Source organism: Bombina bombina, chromosome 3 (genome assembly GCF_027579735.1).
Source record: "Bombina bombina isolate aBomBom1 chromosome 3, aBomBom1.pri, whole genome shotgun sequence".
NCBI classification, from domain to species: Eukaryota; Metazoa; Chordata; class Amphibia; order Anura; family Bombinatoridae; genus Bombina; species Bombina bombina.
In genome coordinates this window covers 49,143,009-49,167,694 of record NC_069501.1, presented here as the reverse complement: position 1 = coordinate 49,167,694, position 24,686 = coordinate 49,143,009, and the positions used below count along the sequence as shown (strand labels likewise).

The 24,686-nt window shown below is 41.0% G+C and overlaps 1 protein-coding gene across 1 annotated transcript in view; it reads left to right on the top strand.

Annotated features, from left to right (window-relative positions):
- The window catches only part of CCDC191 (coiled-coil domain containing 191), a 134,995-nt gene that overhangs the window by 27,303 nt on the left and 83,006 nt on the right, over positions 1-24,686 (top strand). The window contains exons 5-9 of the mRNA XM_053705833.1: positions 3,261-3,439; positions 4,677-4,900; positions 20,435-20,591; positions 21,078-21,268; positions 22,870-23,107. Coding sequence (XP_053561808.1) covers positions 3,261-3,439; positions 4,677-4,900; positions 20,435-20,591; positions 21,078-21,268; positions 22,870-23,107 — 989 coding nt within the window. The remainder of the gene's footprint in view (positions 1-3,260; positions 3,440-4,676; positions 4,901-20,434; positions 20,592-21,077; positions 21,269-22,869; positions 23,108-24,686) is intronic.

Sequence of the window (24,686 nt, the reverse complement as noted above, 5' to 3'; positions counted from 1 at the left end):
CTGGGGTAGGCGGAGCCTAGGAGGGATCATGTGACCAGCTTTGCTGGGCTCTTTGCCATTTCCTGTTGGGGAAGAGAATATCCCACAAGTAAGGATGACGCCGTGGACCGGACACACCGTTGGAGAAAGAAATTTATCAGGTAAACATAAATTCTGTTTTCATGTCGGGTTAGAGCACTTGAGAAAGCGTGATCGGGTTTGTGCACGAGTAAGGTGTTCATTTTCCCCCCACTTTTCGCGCTCCTTTTACTTTTATAGGGGAATACAGTAACCCGATATTTGAAGTTTGGCTTTTTGTGCATCTGATTAGGGCGCAAACAAAAACTTTTTACTTTCAACTTGTAATACGAGCGCAACCTGACACGCGCAAAAGCCTACTTCTAGTGGAGATAATGCGGGAGTGATAAATAGTGCTCCACTCGGAATCTAGCCCTATGTGTTTAATGTACTGAAAAAACAAAACTTATTCTAGCAAATTGTCCTATTGTTGGCTAAGTGTACTTTGTTTTGCACTCCAGGAATATTCTCCCTGAAAAGCCTTTTGAGTATGTTTATATTTTTTCTTTTGCTGCAGCCAATTAGAAACATATTAATGACCTATTGTACTAATCAAGTAATTGCTCAATCAAATAAACATTTAAATGCACATAGATTAATTAAATATTTGAATAGAACAATTATTCTAGTAAAGGTGATCATTGCTTTAGTGTTAACATTTTTCTCTGTGAAGCATAACTGGATATTCTCAGTGTGCCAGCATTTTAAATACTACAGTTGCTCAGAGCTCCAGTGGGGCTTGTATCATCTCAGCAATTAACAAATTGAGTCATTACCAGATGGTACAAGCACCTTAGGCTCTCCGAGCAAGTGCTGTGTTTAAAATGCTGGTGCACAGAGCATACTTAAATACACATCTGAAACAGCTATAGCTTATAGTAGAAGATTTTTTTTATTACATGTACGCCGGCCACTTTATTAGGTACACCATTTCAATTGCTTGGCAACACAATTTTTAATCAGCCAATCACATGGAAGCAACTCAATGCAATTAGGCATCTAGACGTGGTGAAGACAATTTGCTGAAGTTCAAACTGAGCATCAGAATGGGGAAGAAAGGGGATTTAAGTGACTTTGAACGTGGCATGGTTGTTGGTGCCAGATGGGCTGGTCTGAGTATTAAAAAACTGCTGATCAAGGGGGATTTTCACGCACAATCATCTCTAGCGTTTACAGAGAATGGTCCGAAAAAGAGGAACTATCCAGTGAGCGGCAGTTGTGTGGACGAAAATGCCTTGTTGATGTCAAAGGTCAGAGGAGAATGGGCAGACTGGTTTGAGATGATAGAAAGGCAACAATAACTCAAATAACCACTCATTACAAGCAAGGTATGCAGAATACCATCTCTGAATGAACAACACGTAGAACCTTGAAGCAGATGGGCTACAGCAGCAGAAGACCACACAGAGTGCCACTTCTGTCAGCTAAGAACTGGAAACTGAGGCTACAATTCACACAGGCTCATCAAATTGGACAATAGAAGATTGGAAAAAGTTGCCTGGTCTGATGAGTCTCTATTTCAGCTGCAACATTCAAATGGTAGGATCAGAATTTGGCGTAAATAACATGAAAGCATGGATCCATCCTGCATTGTATCAATGGTTCAGGCTGGTGGTGTAATGGTGTGGGGGATATTTTCTTGGAACACTTTTGGCCCCTAGTACCAACTGAGCATTGTTTTAATGCCACAGCCTACCTGAGTATTGTTGCTGACTATGTCAATCCCTTTATGACTAAAGTGTACCCATCTTCTGATAGCTACTTCCAGCAGGATAATGCACCCTGTCAAAGCTCAAATCATCTCAAACTGGTTTCTTGAACATGACAATGAGTTCACCGTACTCCAATGGCCTCCAGGGTCACCAGATCTCAATCCAATAGAGCACCTTTGGGATGTGGTGAAACGGGAGATTTGCATCATCGATGTGCAGCCGACAAATCTGCAGCAACTGCATATTGCTATCATGTCAATATGGACCACAATGTCTGAGAAATGTTTCCAACACCTTGAATTTATGACACGAAGATTTAAGGCAATTCTGAAGGCAAAAGGGGGTCCCACCCGGTACTAGCAAGGTGTAACTAATAAAGTGCTCGGTGAGTTTATATTACAAAAATGCTTCTATTCAAAACTGAATGTGTGCAGAATTATATAACATTATTTTTTAAGTTTACTGTCTCTTTAAATTACATTGTAATTTACTTCAATTATCAACTTTACTTCATTCTCTTTGTATATACCGTCTGTATCAGATATACGTAGATTATGATTCATTTAGTAGATTACAGGATGTTTTTGCCAGGATCTGCAAACATGATCTTGTCCCCAGCTGTCACAGTTTTCATGTATAAAACTACAGTCAAACACCATGATGCTCATTCTCTGTGCAAGTGATAAGTAATCGCTTTTTATTGTTGTGCAGTGACAACCTGGTGTGTTTGAAAATAACTAAAATAATAAACATGCGTGACTAATACATTGTAGAGAAATGACTTGAATTAGTTTTATAGTGATGTGAATGAGAGACATTAAAGTGAATGTCAAGTTTGACGAATGTGTGCCCGGTTTTTGAAAATCCTATTAAAAGCAAGGGCACTTTCATTCATCAAACTTTACATTTCACTCGTTTTGTTAAAATACTTACCTTTTTATCTTGAAAGCCGCTCCAGCGCTTCCCCTGCCCGTCACAAGTCTCTTCATATGTCAAAAATGACGACTCCATCTTGCGCCGAACACGGCTTGGCCTCAGGCAATGTTTGCTCTGGGGGGAAGCCATGGTTGGAGGAAGCCAGATTCGTCATTGCTGATGTATGAAGAGGCTTGCGACGGGCGGGGGAAGCGCTGGAGCCGCTTTCAAGAATAAAAGGTAAGTATTTTAACAAAACGAGTGAAATGTAAAGTGTGATGAATGAAAGTGCCCCTGTGCCTCCTGATCTTCACTTCCTGCTTTTCAACAAAGGATAACAAAAAAACAAAGAAAATTTGATAATAGAAGTAAATTGGAAATTTGTTTAAAATTATATGGGTTGTATGTCCCTTTAAAGTAATGGAGGGATGTATTGAATGCTAATGATATTTATTAATTGCTAATATTGTAGTGACTGTAGCGACCTTAAGAATAATCAGGCACAAAGATTCAAGGAAGCTAATATCACTTTGTCAGGCATCCGCTTCATGAGAAAATGATTCTGCTTGGTTCCAGATCTGTGCAATTATCTGGAACAGGAGACGGAGAGCGCTACGGCCCAGGATTTCCTGCAGCAGCTTCTGCAGAAGGAAGTGGTGGATTCTGGGATACTGGCGGATCTGAGGAGCGACAAGGATAACAAACCCACGAGGAAGAGGGACCTAAGACTTACAATGGAGCTGAGACACCAGCAGGTGTGTGCAGCCAGATTTTATTATATTTATGCACAGACCCCTCTTATACATTTATTGCTTTTATATATTTTTATCGATCCAACTAAATTATATCCAAATATATAATCAGCACTGTTAATACCAGAATATTAAAGGGACAATCTAAGCCAATTACCTTTTCCCAAAGATTCCCTCCGCACAATCCTCGTGCAGACTGGATTTTTACATTTTTCTTTTCCTTTTTTTATTTTTTTTGGCGCCGTTGTGTAATTTAAAATGGCCCCCAAGCTCCCGCTCCTTCTTCCCTATAGAGCTTATTATTTTTATTTGTGATGTGCTGTTAGTGTCGGCTGTTAGTGCTAGCGAATGCTCAGTGTGTGAATCATGTTGTATTCAAATCTGGAAGAGCAGGGTAACATTTTCACTATTGCACTAGATCTTCCTGCTGCAACGTACACATATATGTAAATGCATAATAAAACCACATACTACATACTTACCTGAGTAGCGATCGATCAAAAACAGAGTACATTTTTTTTTTTATAATCCTGCCTAGACTTCACTTTGTGAAACATTGCAGAAGGAATATAAGGAGGGAATCTTTGGGAATAAGTAAGTAATTGGTGCACACTGTCCCTTTTAAAGGGACAGTCTAGACCCAATACTTATTCTTTATTACTTATTGTTACATACCAGACAAGCATCTTGCAATGGGTTCCATATCTATAAGCTCGTAAAAAGTACATGAAACTTTTAAATAATCATTGTTTGTTAGCAGCCGAAAATAGCCACCAAACTCCGCCCACAGCTTTCTTCTTGTCCTGTTAGCTGTTTTCTTGTAAGTTTAGCCGTGTACGTTTAATATTTTTTAGTTAGCTGTTTCAAATCGCACATGCACAAATCAGCGGTTGCGAGTAGGAAAACTTATTTGAGTCGTTTGTGATTGGAGATACTTAACATACCAAAATATTCACGTAATAGGCTGGCGGAGCTTGACTGCCATTTTCGACTCCTAACAAACTATGAATATTTAAATGTTTCATGTACTTCTTACAAGGTTATAGATGTGGGACCAGTTGCAGGATACTAATCTGGTATGTAACAATAAGTAATCAAAATTAAATTTTGGGGGCTAGACTGTCCCTTTAAGTCGGCACTCAGACATGCAAAAGCTGGGAAATTCCTGGTTTCAACGTTTTGTTAGGCAAAATTTGGAACTTTATCTCTAATTCCTGTAATGTTTCTATAAATCTTTTAGGTAAAAGAGAATCGGGCAAAGCGTCAGAAGGAAATGGAGAAACAGAGACAGGAGAGGGCTTTGAAAAAGTCAGCGCTGTCCCAGGCGCAGATGCTGGTGCAGGAGGAGGACAAGAAAAAGACTCTCAAGGCCAAGAAGGAAGAAGAGGAAATCCAGAGGGAAATGGTGAAACTACGCAAGGAAATGCTTCAACGCAGGAAAGTTCTGGAGGAGGCCAGGAAAATGTAAGAAGCAGATTCCCAGAGACTTAGTTATTAAGACCACAACCTCCCTGACTGAAGAACTGCATGGAAAAGCATGTCAACAATAACTAATCCCGCTCAAACGTTAACTGCGCTTGAAGTAAGTTTTCTCATTCCAATGTTCTTCACATAGAAGAATGTGTTCTATTTATTCATAAATACATATTTATATATATATATATATATATATGATGTTTTCTTTTCTAAGATATGGAGAGTCCACAACGTCATCAATTACTAGTGGGAATATCACTCCTGGCCAGCAGGAGGAGGCAACGAGCACCACAGCAAAGCTGTTAAGTATCACTCCCCTACCCATAATCCCCAGTCATTCTCTTTGCCTTTGTCAATGGAATACAGACGCGTAGACACTGTCGTTGATGTGGCAGTTGTGTGCTATGTCTATGTACCTGAAAAATGTTACATTACACATAGGGATGTTGTAGTGTCCATGCCGTATCAAGCAGACAGGCTAATGAATAATTTGCTGAACATGATTATGGACATGTTAACGGTCTTCCGCCATTAAAGATTCATGGCGGGGAGGACATGGCAATATTTGCAGAGGGTGTTCAGAATCGCACGCTTGTATTTTATCTGCGCAGTTTTCTTGTCAGGCGAGTCACGTGTCCCGCTTTTCCGCTTCAATTCTTTAGCGGAGCAGCGTCTTCACTGATGTCTACATCTTCTGAATGCTCTCGATCGGCAGGAGAGCTCTCTGCTGTTTTTTCTTGGCCAATTACTCATCGTAGGTCAGGTTTAGATACCTCAGTCAAGCTGATGTGTAGGGGTACTAAGTTTGTTTGTTTAGCTAGCGTAGTGCTAGACTCTCTCAGGCAGGAGTTTTGATTTTAAAGTGATATTACCTAATAAATTTAAGATATACATTTTTTTTATCTCATTTTATTTTTATGGAAGACTCTCGCCTAGATTTAGAGTTTTGTCGGTAAAGACCTGCGGTGCTAACGCTCCTTTTTTTTCCAGCGCACCCTTAAGACAATGCTGGTATTACGAGTTGTCTGAATGGCTGCGTTAGCCTCAGAAAAGGGAGCGTTGAGCATAATTTAGCTCCACTTCAACCCTCAATACCAGCGCTGCTTACGGTAGCGGTAAGCTGGAAAAACGTGCTCGTGCACGATATCCCCATAGGAAACAATGGGGCTGAGCTTGCTGAAAAAAAACCTAACACCTGCAAAAAAGCAGCGTTCAGCTCCTAACGCAGCCCCATTGTTTCCTATGGGGAAACACTTTCTAAGTCTGCACCTAACACCCTAACATGAACCCCGAGTCTAAACATCCCTAACCTTACACTTATTAACCCCTAATCTGCCGCCCCCGCTATCGCTGACACCTGCATTTTATTATTAACCCCTAATCTGCCGCATACATTATACCTATGAGCCCCTAATCTGCTGCCCCTAACATCGCCGACACCTACATTATATTTATTACCCCCTAATCTGCCCCCCCCCAACGTCGCCGCCACCTACCTACACTTATTAACCCCTAATCTGCCGACCGGACCTCGCCACCACTATAATAAATGTATTAACCCCTAAACCACCGCACTCCCGCCTCGCAAACACTATAATAAATTGTATTAACTCCTAATCTGCCCTCCCTAACATCGCCGCCACCTACCTACAATTAATAACCCCTAATCTCACGCCCCCAACGTCGCCGCTACTATAATAAAGTTATTAACCCCTAAACCTAAGTCTAACCCTAACACCCCCCTAAGTTAAATATAATTTAAATTAATCTAAATAAATTTACTATAATTAAATAAGTTATTCCTATTTAAAACGAAATACCTATAAAATAAACCCTAATATAGCTACAATATAACTAATAGTTACATTGTAGCTATTTTAGGATTTATATTTATTTTACAGGCAACTTTGTATTTATTTTAACTAGGTACAATAGCTATTAAATAGTTAATAACTATTTAATAGCTACCTAGTTAAAATAATTACAAAATTACCTGTAAAATAAATCCTAACCTAAGTTACAAATACACCTAACACTACACTATCAATAAATTAATTAAATAAATTACCTACAATTAGCTAAACTAAAATACAATTAAATAAACAAAAGTATAATACAAAAAAAATTACAAGAAGTTTAAACTAATTACACCTAATCTAAGCCCCCTAATAAAATAAAAAAGCCCCCCAAAATAATAAAATGCCCTACCCTATTCTAAATTACAAACTAATCAGCTCTTTTACCAGCCCTTAAAAGGGCTTTTTGCAGGGCATTGCCCCAAAGTAATCAACTCTTTTACCTGTAAAAAAAATACAACCGCCCCCAACATTAAAACCCACCACCCACACACCCCTTCTCTAACCCACCCAAACCCCCCTTAAATAAACCTAACACTAACCCCCTGAAGATCTCCCTACCTTGAGTCGTCTTCATGCAGCCGAGCCGAATTCTTCATCCAAGCGGAGCAAGAAGAGGTCCTCCATCCGGTAGAAGTCTTCATCCAAGTGGGGCAAGAAGAGGTCCTCCATCCGGTAGAAGTATTCATCCAAGCGGCGTCTTCTATCTTCATCCATCCGGAGCGGAGCCATCTTCCATCCAGCCGACGCGGAGCCATCCTCTTCAACCGACGGACTAGCGACGAATGACGGTTCCTTTAAGGGACGTCATCCAATATGGCGTCCCTCAAATTCCAATTGGCTGATTTGATTCTATCAGCAAATCGGAATTAAGGTAGGAAAAATCTGATTGGCACAGTACAATTCCTTTATCTGATACTGAAGAAGTATTATTCAGATTTAAGCTTGAACACCTTTGTGTACTGTTAAAGGAGGTATCGGCTACTTTGGACGACTCCGATACTTCTGTCGTTGTCAACCCTAAGAAAACTAGTAAACTTAATAAATACTATGATGTCCCTTCCTCGAAGTGTTTTTCTGTTCCAGTCTGTTTGATGGAGATTATTTCACAGGAATGGCGGAAGCCAGGGATACCTTTCTTAAGGTCTCCCATCTTTAAAAGGATGTTTCCTGTTGCTGGTTCCATTAAAGTTTCATGGTACGCCTTTTTCCTTTATTTAGGATGCTAACATACAAATTATTAGACTGGGAGCCAAGATGTCTGGCTTCACTTTCTTAGCCCTCAGGGCTTTGTGGCTAAAATCTTGGTTCTTCAATGGCAACCTGCAGTTTGTATTGCCACCGTAGCAAGTGCTGCATCTTATTGGACTTCTGGCATTTTGTTTCAAGGGTAAGACCTTGTTTGGGCCTGGTCTGGCAGAAATAATTTCTGATATTATGGATGGAAAAGGGTCTTTTCTACCACAAGACAAGAAGAACAGACCTAAAGGACGTCAAAGTAATTTTCATTCTTTTCGTATCTTCAAAACCCACAGTTGGCTCTAAGTCAGCATGAAGGGTCTGCCCCCGGTCTGGGATCAGATCAAGGGGGGGCAGGCTTTTCCTGTTTTGTCAAGCATGGATGCGAGATGTTCCAGATCCTTGGGCTGTGGACATAGTATCTCTGGGTTACAAAATAGAATTAAAATCTCTCCTCCCAGGGGCAGATTCCACCTCTCAAGATTATCTGCAGATCAGGTAAAAAGAGAGGCATTCTTGAACTGCATTCAGGATCTTTACTCTCTGGGAGTGATTGTTCCAGTTCCAGTAAGGGAACAGGGTCTAGGATTCTATTCAAATCTGTTAGTGGATTCCAAAAAAAGAATGAACTTTTCGACCCATTCTAGACCTAAGGTGTCTCAACAAGTTTCTCAGGGTTCCGTCCTTCAAAATGAAAACCATTCGTTCCAGTCTTCCTTTGGTCCAAGAGGGTCAGTTCATGTCAATCATAGACCTTAAGGACGTGTATCTTCATGTTCCCATCCACAGGGATCATCACCAGTTCCTGAGATTAGCCTTTTTAGACATACTCTTTCGGTTTGTGGCTCTTCCGTTTGGCCTTGCCACAGTTCCCAGAATTTTTCCAAAGGTTCTGTAGGCTTTCTGGGCAGTGATAAAGTCTCGGGGAATTGCAGTGGCGCCCTACCTGGATGACATATTGGTTCAGGCGTCATCTTTTCAACAAGCAAACTCTCATTCAGAGATCTTTTTGTCTTTTCTACGTTCCCACGGATGGAAAGTGAATCTGGTAAAGCGTTCCCTTGTTCCAGCTACAACTGTGGTTTTCTTAGGGACCATCATAGATTCCCTATCTATGGAGATTTTTCTGACAGAGGTCAGAAAATCAAAGATTATTTCCTCTTGTCTCTCGCTACAGTCTACTGTTCGACCATCAGTGGCTCTATGTATGGAGGTAATTTGTCTGATGGTCACTTTCATTGACATCATTTCCTTTGCTTGATTCCATTTGAGAGCTCTGCAATTATGCATGCTCAGACAATGGAACGGGGACCATTCTGATCGGTCTCAGAGGATAGATCTAGATCAGTCGACAAGAGACTCTCTCCTTTGGTGGTTTTCTCAGGAGCATTTGTCTCAGGGCACATGCTTCCGGAGACCTTCCTGGGTGTTTGTAACCACTGACGCCAGCCTGATTGGCTGGGGAGCAGTCTGGGACTCGGTAGAGGCAGGGAATATGGACTCTGCTTTCTCCATAAACATCTTGGAGTTGAGAGCGATTTACAATGATCTGATGACTTGGCCTCAGTTGTCCTTAGCCTGGTTTATCAGGTTCTAGTCAGACAAGTGGCTTACTTCAATCACTGGGAGGAACTCGGAGTTCCTTAGCCATGAAGGAGGTGGTTCGGATTATTCAGTGGGCGGAAACTCACAATTGTTGTCTATCTACCATCCACATTTAAGGGGTAGACAACTGGGAAGCGTTTTCCCTGAGCAGACAGACATTTCATCTTGGGGAGTGGGCTCTCAGTCCGGAGGTGTTCTCCAGGTTAACCCTCAAATGAGCGGTGCCAGAGTTGGATCTGATGGCGTCTCGGCATCTTAGGATCTGGTATGCAGACCTAGTGAAAATGTCATGTCTGTCACCTTGGAGGTTGCCTCTGAAGAAAGACTTTCTAACTCAGTGTCTATTCCTCCATCCAAATCTCGTTTCTCTAAAGCTGAATGCTTGGAGATTGACTGCTTAGTTCTGTCTAAGCGTGGGTTTTCTGAGTCGGTCCTTTGGACCATGACTCAGGCTCGCAAGCCTGTTACTCGATACATTTTTCTTAAATACCTGTATTGGTGTGAATCTAAGGGCTACTCTTGTAGTAGGGTTAGGATTCATACAATTTTTTTCTTTTCTCCAGGAAAGTCTGGAGAAAGGATTGTCAGTCAGTTCTCTGAAAAGTCAGATTTCTGATTTATCTTTTTTGTTTCTGAAGTGTCTGGCGGATGTACCAGATGTTCAGTCTTTTTGTCAGGTCCTGGTCAGAATCAGGCCTGTGTTTAAATCTGTTGCTCCTCCTTGGAGCCTTAACCTTGTTCTTAAATTTTTGCAGGAAGCTCCGTTTGAGCCATTGCATTCCATGGATATTAAGTTTATATCTTGGAAAGGTTTTGTTTTTATTTGTTATCTCTTCTGCTCAGAGAGTTTTGGAACTTTCGGCTTTGCAGTATGATTCGTCTTACCTTATCTTTCATACTTATAAGGCGGTTCTTCCTAAAGTGGTTTTGGATACAAATAGTAATCAGGAAATTTTTGTTCCTTCTCTCTGTCCTAATCCTTCTTCTCATAAGGATCGTCTGTTACACAACTTGGATGTTGTGCGTGCTCTAATATACTAGCTTCAGGTGACTAAGGATTTTCCCCAGTCTTCTGCCCTGTTTGTTTGTTTCTCAGGGAAACGTAAGGGTCAGAATGCTACTGCTACTTCTCTTTTACTTATAATACTTAAGTATTATTCGTTTTGCTTATGAGACTGCTAGTCAGCAGCCTCCTGAGGAAATTACAGCTCCTTCCACTAAGACTGTCTCCTCTTCTTGGGCTTTCAAAAATGAAGTTTCTGTGGAACAGTTTTGCAAGACTGCACCTTGGTTTTATTTGCATACTTTTTCCAAATTTGATTATTTTGCCTCAGCTGAGGTTTCTTTTGGGGAAGGTTCTTCAAGAGGTGGTGCCTTCTGTTTAGGTCTGCCTGTCTTGTTTTCACTCCCTAGTTATCCCGTGTCCTCTAGCTTGGGTATTGGTTCCCACTAGTAATTGATAACGTAGTGGACTCTCCATATCTTAGGAAAGAAAACAAAATTTATGCTTACCTGATAAATTTATTTATTTCCGGATATAGAGTCCACGACCCCACCCTTAATTTAAGACAGTTATTTTTTTACTAAATCTCAGGCACCTCTACACCTTTGTGTTATTCCTTTTTTTCATTTCCCTTTGGTCGACTGACTGGGGATTATGGGTAGGGGAGTGATACTTTACATCTTTGCTGTGGTGCTCTTTGCCTCCTCCTGCTGGCCTGGAGTGATATTCCCACTAGTAATTGATGACGTTGTGGGCTCTCCATATCCTGAAAGAAATTTATCAGGTAAGCATAAATTTTGTTTTTTTCCACAAATATATATATATATATATATATATATATATTTGTACATATCCACTGTATATGTACATATACATATACAGTGGATATAAAAAGTCTACACACCCCTGTTAAAATGTCAGGTTTCTGTGATGTAAAAAAATGAGACAAAGATAAATCATTTCAGAACTTTTTCCACATTTAATGTGACCTATAAACTGTATAACTCAATTGAAAAACAAACTGAAATCTTTTAGGTAAAGGAAAATAAAAATAAAAAACTAAAATAATATGGTTGCATAAGTGTGAACACCCTTAAAACTAATACTTTATTGAAGCACCTTTTGATTTTATTACAGCACTCAGTCTTTTTGGGTATGAGTTTTTCAGCATGGCACATCTTGACTTGGCAAGATTTGCCCACTCTTCTTTGCAAAAACACTCTAAATCTGTCAGAATGCGAGGGCATCTCCTGTGCACAGCCCTCTTCAGATCACCCCACAGATCTTGAATTGGATTCAGGTCTGGGCTCTGGCTGGGCCATCCCAAAACTTTAATCTCTTTCTGGTGAAGCCATTCCTTTGTTGATTTGGATGTATGCTTTGGGGCGTTGTCATGCTGAAAGATGAAGTTCCTCTTCATGTTCAGCTTTCTAGCAGAAGCCTGAAGGTTTTGTGCCAATATTGTCTGGTATTTGGAACTGTTCATTATTCCCTCTACCTTGACTAAGGCCCCAGTTCCAGCTGAAGAAAAACAGCCCCAAAGCATGATGCTGACACCACCATGCTTCACTGTGGGTATGGTTTTCTTTTGGTGATATACAGTGTTGTTTTTGCGCCAAACATATCTTTTGGAATTATGGCCAAAAAGTTCAACTTTGGTTTCATCAGACCATAACACCTTTTGCAACATGCTTTTGCTAAACTTCAGATGTGTTTTTGCAAAATTTAGCTGGGCTTGGATTTTTTTTTTGTAAGAAAAGGCTTCCGTCTTGCCACTCTACCCCATAGCCCAGACATATGAAGAATACGGGCGATTGTTGTCACATGTACCACACAGCCAGTACTTGCCAGATATTCCTGCAGCTCCTTTAATGTTGCTGTAGGCCTCTTGGCAGCCTCCCAGACCAGTTTTCTTCTCGTCTTTTCATCGAGGGACATCCAGTTCTTGGTAATGTCACTGTTGCACCATATTTTCTTCACTTGATGATGACTGTCTTTACTGTGTTCCACGGTATATCTAATGCCTTGGAAATTCTTTTGTACCCTTCTCCTGACTGATACCTTTTAACAATGAGATCCCTCTGATGCTTTAGAAGCTCTCTACGGACCATGGCTTTTGCTGTAGGATGCGACTAACAAAATGTCAGGAAAGACCTACTAGAGCAGCTAGAACTTTATTTGGGGTTAATCAGAGACACTTTAAATGATGACAGGTGTGTACTGACTCCTATTTAACATGATTTTGAATTTGATTGCTTAATTCTGAACACAGCTTCATCCTCAGTTATAAAAGGGTGTTCACACTTATGCAACCATATTATTTTAGTTTTTTATTTTTATTTCCCTTTACCTAAAAGATTTCAGTTTGTTTTTCAATTGAGTTGTACAGTTTATAGGTCACATTAAAGGTGGAAAAAGTTCTGAAATGATTTATCTTTGTCTCATTTTTTTACATCACAGAAACCTGACATTTTAACAGGGGTGTGTAGACTTTTTATATCCACTGTGTATATATATATATATATATATATATATATATATACACATGATTAAATGTAGGTATAGATATATAGATAGATATATATATATATATATATATATATATATATATATATATATATATATATATATATATATAGGAATATATATTTAAAAATACGTAGAACATATCCTGCTATGTACAGAACATTGGAATGGGAAATATTTACAGTAAAAGACTTTATGAAATATGGATATTGTATAAATATGTTTTTTCGTATTTTCATCTACTTAAAGTGAATCTAAACCTTCATGAATCAGTGCCCGGTTTTTAAAAATACTATTAAAAACAGGGGCACTTTCATTCATGAAACTTTACATTGCAGCGTTTATTTTTAAATACAGTACTTACCTTTTTCTGAAGCAAACCCAGATCGGCAATCCCCCGCTCGCAGCTCCTCTGTACTTACGCCAGCATTGACGAAACCGGCCTCCTCCAATCAGGGCGAGTACCCCAGAGCGTCCATCTTGTGAGGCCACGCTGTGATTGGAGGAAGCCGGTTTCGTCATTGCTGTGCTAAGTACAGATTGAGAAGCAGACGGGGGATCACCAATCTGGCTTTGCTGCAGAAAAGGGTAAGTAGTTAAAAAAAATGCTGCAATGTAAAGTTTCATGAATGAAAGTGCCCCTGTTTTTAAAAGTATTTTCTCCTGTTAAGTGTGGTCAGTCCACGGGTCATCATTACTTCTGGGATATTAACTCCTCCCCAACAGGAAGTGCAAGAGGATCACCCAGCAGAGCTGCTATATAGCTCCTCCCCTCTATGTCACACCCAGTCATTCTCTTGCACCCAACTAATAGATAGGATGTGTGAGAGGACTGTGGTGATTATACTTAGTTTTTATATCTTCAATCAAAAGTTTGTTATTTTAAAACAGCACCGGAGTGTGTTGTTCCTTCTCAGGTAGAATTTGAAGAAGAATCTACCTGAGTTTTTGTATGATTTTAGCCGGCGTAGTTAAGATCATTTTGCTGTTCTCGGCCATTCTGAGGAGTGAGGTAAACTTCAGATCAGGGGACAGCGGGCAGGTTCACCTGCAAAGAGGTATGTAGCAGTAGATTATTTTCTGAGGAATGGAATTGACTGAGAAAATACTGCCAATACCGATATAATGTAAGTTCAGCCTTAAATGCAGTAGTAGCAACTGGTATCAGGCTGTCATGTATGTATATTTACACTTCAGTATTCTGGGGAATGGCACTTCACTGGGATAATGCTGTATGCATAAAACTTTAGCCTAACTTGCAGTGGGAACGACTAGCAGCAGGCTTCTAATGACACTTCATTTTATTTGATGTTAAACGTTTTGCTGGCATGTTAAATCGTTTATTTATCAGAGGTACTGGGTGAAAAATTGTTTTGGGCACTGTTTTTCCACTTGGCTGTCGTTTTATTTAATTTAAGACAGTTTACTGATCTCCCTCACTGTTGTGTGTGAGGGGGAGGGGCCTATTTTGGCGCTTTTACTACGCATCAGAAATTCAGTCACAAGTCTGTTTTCTTCCCTACATGATCCGGATCGTCTCTACAGAGCTCAAGGGTCTTCAAAAATTATTTTGAGGGAGGTAATCACTCACAGCAGACCTGTGAGATTGTGCTTTGACTGTGATAAAAAACGTTTAATTGCTGTACATTTTTTCTGCTGTTTAAGGGTTAGTTATCCATTGCTAATGGAGGCAATCCTTTGCTAAATTGTATTTTTTACCGGGAAAAATTTGATTTTATAGTTTCTCCGGTTCATTGTTACTCAACTGTCATAATTTTTTTCTGTGCTTCTTAAAGGCACAGTACATTTTTCATATTACTTGTAAATTGAATTGAAAAGTATTTCCAACTTTGCTAGTTTAATTGCTAGTGTGTTAAACATGTCTGACTCAGAGGAATATCTCTGTGCTATATGTGCTAAAGCCAAGGTGGAGCCCAATAGAAATTTATGTACTAATTGCATTGATGCTACTTTAAATAAAAGTCAATCTGTACAAATTGAACATCATTCACCAAACAACGAGGGGAAAATTATGCCGACTAACTTGCCTCACGTGTCAGTACCTGCATCTCCCGCTCGGGAGGTGCGTGATATTGTAACGCCTGGTACTTCAGGGCGGCCATTACAGATCACATTACAGGACATGGCTAATGTTATGACTGAAGTTTTGTCTAAATTACCTGAACTTAGAGGTAAGCGAGATCACTCTGGGGTGAGAACAGAGTGCGCTGATAATAATAGGGCCATGTCAGATACTGCGTCACAATTTGCAGAACATGAGGACGGAGAGCTTCAATCTGCAGGTGACGGAGCTGATCCCAATAGAGTGGATTCAGACATTTCAAACTTTAAGTTTAAGCTAGAAAACCTCCGTGTACTGCTAGGGGAGGTATTAGCGGCTCTGAATGATTGTAACACCGTTGCAATCCCAGAGAAATTATGTAGGCTGGATAGATACTATGCGGTACCGACGAGTACTGACGTATTTCCTATACCTAAGAGGCTTACAGAGATAATTACTAAGGAGTGGGATAGGCCCGGTGTACCCTTTTCCCCCCCTCCTGTATTTAGAAAAATGTTTCCAATAGACGCCACCACACGGGACTTATGGCAGACGGTCCCTAAGGTGGAGGGAGCGGTTTCTACTCTGGCTAAGCGTACCACTATCCCGGTGGAGGATAGCTGTGCCTTTTCAGATCCAATGGATAAAAAATTAGAGGGTTACCTTAAGAAAATGTTTGCTCAACAAGGTTTTATATTACAACCCCTTGCATGTATTGCGTCTGTCACGGCTGCGGCCGCTTTTTGGTCCGAGTCTCTGGAAGAAACTCTTGACTCAATAACTATAGATGAGATTTCAAATAAGCTTAAAACGCTTAAGCTAGCTAATTCATTTGTTTCAGATGCCGTAGTACATTTAACTAAACTTACGGCTAAGAATTCCGGATTCGCCATTCAGGCACGCAGAGCACTGTGGCTAAAATCCTGGTCAGCTGATGTTACTTCTAAATTACTTAACATACATTTCAAAGGGCAGACCTTATTCGGGCCCGGTTTGAAAGAAATTATCGCTGACATTACAGGAGGTAAAGGCCATGCCCTGCCTCAAGACAGAGCCAAACCTAGGGCTAGACAGTCTAATTTTCGTACCTTTCGTAATTTCAAGGCAGGAGCAGCATCAACTTCCTCTGCTCCAAAACAGGAAGGAGCTGTTGCTCGCTACAGACAAGGCTGGAGACCTAACCAGTCCTGGAACAAGGGCAAGCAGGCCAGGAAACCTGCTGCTGCCCCTAAGACAGCATGAATCGAGGGCCCCCGATCCGGGAACGGATCTAGTGGGGGGCAGACTTTCTCTCTTCGCCCAGGCTTGGGCAAGAGATGTCCAGGATCCCTGGGCTTTAGAGATCATATCTCAGGGATATCTTCTGGACTTCAAAACCTCTCCCCCAAAAGGGAGATTTCATCTTTCAAGGTTGTCAACAGACCAAATAAAGAAAGAGGCGTTTCTACGCTGTGTACAAGATCTCTTACTAATGGAAGTGATCCACCCGGTTCCGCGGTCGGAACACGGACAGGGGTTTTACTCAAATCTGTTTGTGGTTCCCAAGAAAGAAGGAACCTTCAGACCAATCTTGGATTTAAAGATCCTAAACAAATTCCTAAGAGTTCCATCGTTCAAAATGGAAACTATTCGGACAATCCTACCCATGATCCAAAAGGGTCAGTACATGACCACAGTGGATTTAAAGGACGCTTATCTTCACGTACCGATTCACAAAGATCATTACCGGTATCTAAGGTTTGCCTTCCTAGACAGGCATTACCAGTTTGTAGCTCTTCCATTCGGATTGGCTACGGCTCCAAGAATCTTCACAAAGGTTCTGGGCGCTCTTCTGGCGGTACTAAGACCGCAAGGAATTTCGGTAGCTCCGTACCTAGACGACATTCTGATACAAGCTTCAAGCTTTCAAACTGCCAAGTCTCATACAGAGTTAGTACTGGCATTTCTAAGGTCGCATGGGTGGAAGGTGAACGAAAAGAAGAGTTCTCTCTTTCCACTCACAAGAGTTCCCTACTTGGGGACTCTTATAGATTCTGTAGAAATGAAGATCTACCTGACAGAAGACAGGTTAACAAAGCTTCAAAATGCTTGCCGTGTCCTTCATTCCATTCAACACCCGTCAGTGGCTCAATGCATGGAGGTAATCGGCTTAATGGTAGCGGCAATGGACATAGTACCCTTTGCACGCCTGCATCTCAGACCGCTGCAATTGTGCATGCTAAGTCAGTGGAATGGGGATTACTCAGATTTGTCCCCTACTCTGAATCTGGATCAAGAGACCAGAAATTCTCTTCTTTGGTGGCTTTCTCGGCCACATCTGTCCAGGGGGATGCCATTCAGCAGGCCAGATTGGACAATTGTAACAACAGACGCCAGCCTACTAGGTTGGGGCGCTGTCTGGAATTCTCTGAAGGCTCAGGGATCATGGACTCAGGAGGAGAGTCTCCTTCCAATAAACATTCTGGAATTGAGAGCAGTTCTCAATGCCCTTCTGGCTTGGCCCCAGTTAACAACTCGGGGGTTCATCAGGTTTCAGTCGGACAACATCACGACTGTAGCTTACATCAACCATCAAGGAGGGACAAGAAGCTCCCTAGCGATGATGGAAGTATCAAAGATAATTCGCTGGGCAGAGTCTCACTCTTGCCACCTGTCAGCAATCCACATCCCGGGGGTGGAGAACTGGGAGGCGGATTTCCTAAGTCGTCAGACTTTTCATCCGGGGGAGTGGGAACTTCATCCGGAGGTCTTTGCCCAAATACTTCGACGTTGGGGCAAACCAGAGATAGATCTCATGGCGTCTCGACAGAACGCCAAGCTTCCTTGTTACGGGTCCAGATCCAGGGATCCGGGAGCGGTCCTGGTAGATGCTTTGACAGCACCTTGGACCTTCGGGATGGCTTATGTGTTTCCACCCTTCCCGATGCTTCCTCGATTGATTGCCAGGATCAAACAGGAGAGAGCATCGGTGATTCTAATAGCGCCTGCGTGGCCACGCAGGACCTGGTATGCAGATCTAGTGGACATGTCATCCTGTCCACCTTGGTCTCTGCCTCTGAGACAGGACCTTCTGATCCAGGGTCCCTTCAAACATCAAAATCTAATTACTCTGAAGCTGACTGCTTGGAAATTGAACGCTTGATTTTATCAAAACGTGGATTTTCTGAGTCAGTAATTGATACCTTAATACAGGCTAGGAAGCCTGTTACCAGAAAGATTTACCATAAAATATGGCGTAAATACTTACATTGGTGCGAATCCAAGAGTTACTCATGGAGTAAGGTTAGGATTCCTAGGATATTGTCTTTTCTACAAGAAGGTTTAGAAAAGGGTTTATCCGCTAGTTCCTTAAAGGGACAGATTTCAGCTCTGTCCATTCTTTTACACAAACGTCTGTCAGAAGTTCCAGACGTTCAGGCTTTTTGTCAGGCTTTGGCCAGGATTAAGCCTGTGTTTAAAACTGTTGCTCCACCATGGAGTTTAAACTTAGTTCTTAACGTTTTACAGGGTGTTCCGTTTGAACCCCTTCATTCCATTGATATCAAATTGTTATCTTGGAAAGTTCTGTTTTTAATGGCTATTTCCTCGGCTCGAAGAGTCTCTGAGTTATCGGCCTTACATTGTGATTCGCCTTATCTGATTTTTCATTCAGACAAGGTAGTTCTGCGTACTAAACCTGGGTTCTTACCTAAGGTGGTCACTAACAGGAATATCAATCAAGAGATTGTTGTTCCATCATTGTGTCCTAATCCTTCTTCAAAGAAGGAACGTCTTCTACACAATCTAGATGTAGTCCGTGCCCTGAAATTTTATTTACAGGCAACTAAAGATTTTCGACAAACTTCTTCCCTGTTTGTCGTTTATTCTGGACAGAGGAGAGGTCAAAAAGCTTCTGCTACCTCTCTCTCTTTTTGGCTTCGTAGCATAATACGTTTAGCTTATGAGACTGCTGGACAGCAGCCTCCTGAAAGAATTACAGCTCATTCTACTAGAGCTGTGGCTTCCACTTGGGCCTTTAAGAATGAGGCCTCTGTTGAACAGATTTGCAAGGCTGCAACTTGGTCTTCTCTTCATACTTTTTCCAAATTTTACAAATTTGACACTTTTGCTTCTTCGGAGGCTGTTTTTGGGAGAAAGGTTCTTCAGGCAGTGGTTCCTTCCGTATAAAGATCCTGCCTGTCCCTCCCGTCATCCGTGTACTTTAGCTTTGGTATTGGTATCCCAGAAGTAATGATGACCCGTGGACTGACCACACTTAACAGGAGAAAACATAATTTATGCTTACCTGATAAATTCCTTTCTCCTGTAGTGTGGTCAGTCCACGGCCCGCCCTGTTTTTTATGGCAGGTCTAAATTTTTAAATTATACTCCAGTCACCACTGCACCCTTTAGCTTCTCCTTTCTCGTTGGTTCTCGGTCGAATGACTGGGTGTGACGTAGAGGGGAGGAGCTATATAGCAGCTCTGCTGGGTGATCCTCTTGCACTTCCTGTTGGGGAGGAGTTAATATCCCAGAAGTAATGATGACCCGTGGACTGACCACACTACAGGAGAAAGGAATTTATCAGGTAAGCATAAATTATGTTTTTTATAAACCGGGCACTCCACTTGTAATCTAGCCCTTAATCTGTAACATTTTGTGAAATAAGAAACAAAAGGATCTACAGGTATTTGGCTAGAAAGGATCTTCTTCATTTTCGTAAGGACCTGTTTCCTATAAGGTACAATTAGTGGACATGACCACCATATGTGAGATAATGTCTCCCAACTCGCCACAACCTCTCCGGCACCATTTGGATGATTTACAGAAGATCTCGTTTGCGTCAGGTGCCACCTAATTAATTAGTATTTATTGCTGGTATCCTCATGGAGGAGAATATGAGTGCTTTCAGCTTAAGTATATTACCCCACATTGAGTCATATAAAGAAACATTCAATTCACTTTCTTATTGTTTATTATAAGGAGGAAGGCAGGCAGACTGGTGTGTAGTTAGGAGTTTACAGGTCAATGAAAGTAAGCCTCTTGTAGAAATAGGAGTATGACATAACTCAAAAGTAGTTAGTGACCTCACCATCACCTTTTGGCTGTATATGGTCACTTGATTTGAATTTACTTTTATTTTGTTTATGATTATGTTTGTGTTTGTGTTTGTCCTGCTGCATTAATTAAAGCAATGTAACTGTGTTATTTACAGTTAGATGATGAGCAATATGTTCCCATTGTCTTCACAGTGAACGAAATAGGCAAGAGGTGGAAAACTCTGTAAAGCTCCCAGAGAGGACCCGTCTGTGGCCTGACTCCCCGAAACCAGCAACAGACAAGGAGAAGATGCAAAAACAGGCCAGGATTCAGGAACGTCTCAGCCAGATTTATGCAGAGAACTACAAGGTGAGATATATGTGCGCATAGAACTAGCTACAACTGATTTTACTGCTGTTAATACCTCATTCTATACAACTGAGCATGTTACTGGCCTTGCCTGCTGTCCTGCTGCATTGTGTGGTGAACCTTTGTCTCTCTGTGACCTCTTGGTGACCACGGTTTAACTATGATGACCTGGCTCACTCTCTATATGTACCTCTTCTGTGGTCTCCTCACCTTCTGACCACTGTCTCTCTGTGGTCACCTCTGTCTCTCTCACCGTGACTTCTGACTCTGCGGTCATCACTGTGGTAACTTCTCACTTTCTGTCAGGACCTCTGAATTTTTCACTGTGACCTCAGATTATCTCTGGGAACATTTTCTCTCTGTGATCACCTCTGACTCTCTGTGACCTCTGTCTGTTTTGACCGCTAAGTCTCTATGAGACCTCTGTTTGTCTGTGGTGACCTCTGACACTCGCTGTTACCTTTTAAACTCTGTGTTTCCCTTCAGTGTCTCCAGAAGTATTTCTCCGCCTGGTATAAGCTGGTCCTGGAGCGCAGGGTAAAGATGGGTAAGGCCAGAGCACTAGCTGACTGGAAACACCAGCTATGGGTTTTTCGGGCGTGGAGAGACTATGTGTGGTCAAGGAGGCTGGAGCGGGAGACAGAAAAAATGGAGTTGGATTTGAGAGAGCAGAACAGGTATGATTTTTTAGAGAGACACAATTATCCAGGCTAAAAATATTCATGTTCTGTTTTTAGAGCATGATAGCTATCCAATTATTGTAGCTTTTAGAGTTCTCTAATTTTGTTTTTAAAAAGGGACTATGATTGATAACTTTTTGTTAGCTCATAGTGTGATAAGTAAAGCTTTGTTTAGCTATTATTCCATTTAGATGTATTATGTTCATTGTGTTATCACTGACTGCCATCTCCTGTGAGAATACAGCAACCTCCTAGGTGGGCTTCTTAGCAGGTATTGCTGACGGCTCATTCAATAACTAACATCAGCGCCATAGCTTATACAGGCAATGCTGGTTGCTGTCAGGCGACTCATAAATAACACAAATATAATTAATTATACTTTTACAGTCATTTATAGATGTCACTAAATATTTATATAAATGTACTGAACATGGAATCTAAACATAATGATATATTTCTAAGGCATGCGGTATAGCTCACTTGTTTACATATACCAGTGTGTGTGACGTCATGACTATATGATAATTTGTAACATCACTATTGCACAAGGTGAAGCATATGCAGACAGTGTGTCTGTGTTTTTGAGTTTTATGCTGCCCCTGAGCAGAGATTCCAAAGGTGTCAAAGCACTTCTAATTAGGGGCCTTAATGGAATTTTTTTTTCGCTCTGAGGGTTAAACAAAATATTAGTTTTACATATAAAATAAACATTAAGGGCTAGATTGCGAGTGGATCGGTAATTACCGCTCCCGCTGGCATGCTAACTTTGCTTGACTTCTGCACGCGTCGGGTACTGTGTGTATTACAAGTTGAAATGAGCAAAGAGCAAAAGTTACAATATTGCAGCCATGTTAACGTACTCTCCCATTCACTTCAATGGAGGGAGGAAAAAAGGAAAAAACCTAACACCCATACTCACGCACTAACCTGAATCGCAATAAGCCCCAAACTGTAATAACCCCTAAACGACAAAATACTCGCTACACTCTTGACTTCTAAATCGCCATACCCCCACATTGCAAAGTACCTGCTAAACCACCACACCACCACATCACAAAGTAACCCACAACACTATTAACCCCTAAACCACCACACACACCTCTTCACAAAATAACCCACTAACATCCAATAGTTCATTTTGTACTGGGATACTTTTCAATGTGGGGGGTTTGGCAGTTTAGGGTATAATAGTGTAGTGGGTCACTTTGAATGTGGGGTTGTTGTGGGTTAGGGGTTAATAGTGTAGTGGGTTACTTTGAGATAGGGGTGTATGGCAGCTTAGGGGTAAATAGAATAGTCTAGTACAATTGTTTCCTCTGGTCAAACTCTTTACTTGACCTTTCAGGTTGGAGCGTATATTACAGTGAATTCACGCAAACAAAATTTGCATTAATTTAAACAGTGCGTCACTTGTAATATGGATTTCAGCATTTGCACGGAGACTGCACTTCTTGTTGACAATTCATGTGTTCAGTCTCCATCAGTCTTGTCAATATGTCACAGCCCCAATAGAGTGTTCTACAAAGTGCCGTTTTCCCAAAAGGCTATGCGACCTGCGAGTTTTTACAGTTATAAGGTATGTTCTGTGTTGCATTTAGGAAACAGCGATTGGCATCAGAAAGTTACCGTAGACGGCTCCTGCGTCATTGCTTTATTGAGTGGCAGCTGTGGAGCCGAGCACACAAGGAGAGAAGAGAACTGGAGGAGAGGAAAGAAGAGACCAAGAGAAAGATGGCGGCTCTGCTAGATGCTGCTTCCTCACTAGGTGTCCCTACAGAGACCACTGAAGATCAGAGAAAGATCAACATGGAGAAACCCACAGGCCATGAGCAGAAGGTAACCTTACAGAGATTAGTCAGTTACGTGTCCTTGTGTTGTGGTCATGGGCCATATTACTCCATGACATGGATAGGTGACAAATTAGATTAGATTATAATGGGCGTTAAGTCTGTTAAACCAAAGCGCTTTTTATTTAAAGGAACAGGAAACCCCAAAATTTTATTTCATGATTTGGATAGAACATACAATTTTAAACAACTTTCCAATTTACTTCTGTTATCAAATTTGCTTCATTCTCTTGTTATCCTTTGCAGAATGAACAGCATTGCACTACTGGCAGCTATCTGAACATATCTAGTCAGCCAATCACAAGAGTCAAATGTGTGCAGGCACCAATTGGCAGCAGCTCCCACTAGTGTCGGATATGTGCGTATTCTTTTTCAACAAGGGATACCAAGAGAACGAAGCACATTTGAAAATAGAAGTAAATTTAAAAGTGTCTTAAAATGACATGCGCTGTCTATATCATGCAAGTTAAATTTTGACTTTCCTATCCCTTTAAGGGGAGATTAAACATTTTGAGATTGTAATTATATGTAGTAAAACAACTTTGCAATATACTTTCCTAATTTATTTATTTTTTTACAAAGAAAATAAAGCAAAAGTGATTAAAAAAAACTGGGAAGTTGTTTAAAATTATCATGCTTTTTCTGATGATATATTTATATGATGAGTGGGTAATAAATAAAAAATCGCTAAAACTCCAAAAATAGAACCAATGCTGTGAGATATTTTGTTATGTCAGTCAGCTGGCGGCGGGATGGACACACGACCACTAATTTGAAAGAGCAGGATTGCTGTTTTCACATAAGGGTTCTCATGTTTTCTATGTATTTTGGGGTCAACATAGGGGATACCCCACCCCCTGTTGTTTCATATTCTCATGGTTCTTTCAGGTGATCAGCAAAGTGCCACCTGGGCATGTGAAAAAGAGGAGTCATTTGCCCTGTTGTTTTAATGTGCTAGGGCCCCATTTAAAGCCCAGATGATTGCAACTTCTATGGCAGTCATCTGCTACCTAAAGAGGAATGAGATGAGTAATCCCCTCATTCATGCTTGGGGCATTATGTGTACATGTTATATGTTGTCTTTAAAGGGACATGAAACCCAGAAATGTTATTTTCAGATTCAAGTAGAGCACACAATTTTCAAATTGACTTCTATTATCTAAATTGCTTTGTTCTCTTGGTGTTTTTTGTTGAAAATCCTACCTAGGATGCGCTGCTGGGAGCTAGCTGTTAATTGGTGGATGCACATACTGTATATACCTCTTGTCATTGGCTCACCCAATCTGTTCAGCTAACTCACAGTAAAACAATGCTGCTTTTTAACAAAGAATACTAAAGGAATAAAGCAAATTTAATAATTTAAGTAAATTGGAAAGTTGCTTAACCCCTTAAGGACCAGAGCACTTTTCCATTTTCTGACCGTTTGGGACCAAGGCTACTTTTACATTTCTGCTGTGTTTTGTGTTTAGCTGTAATTTTCCTCTTACTCATTTACTGTACCCACACATATTATATACCGTTTTTCTCGCCATTAAATGGACTTTCTAAAGATACCATTATTTTCATCA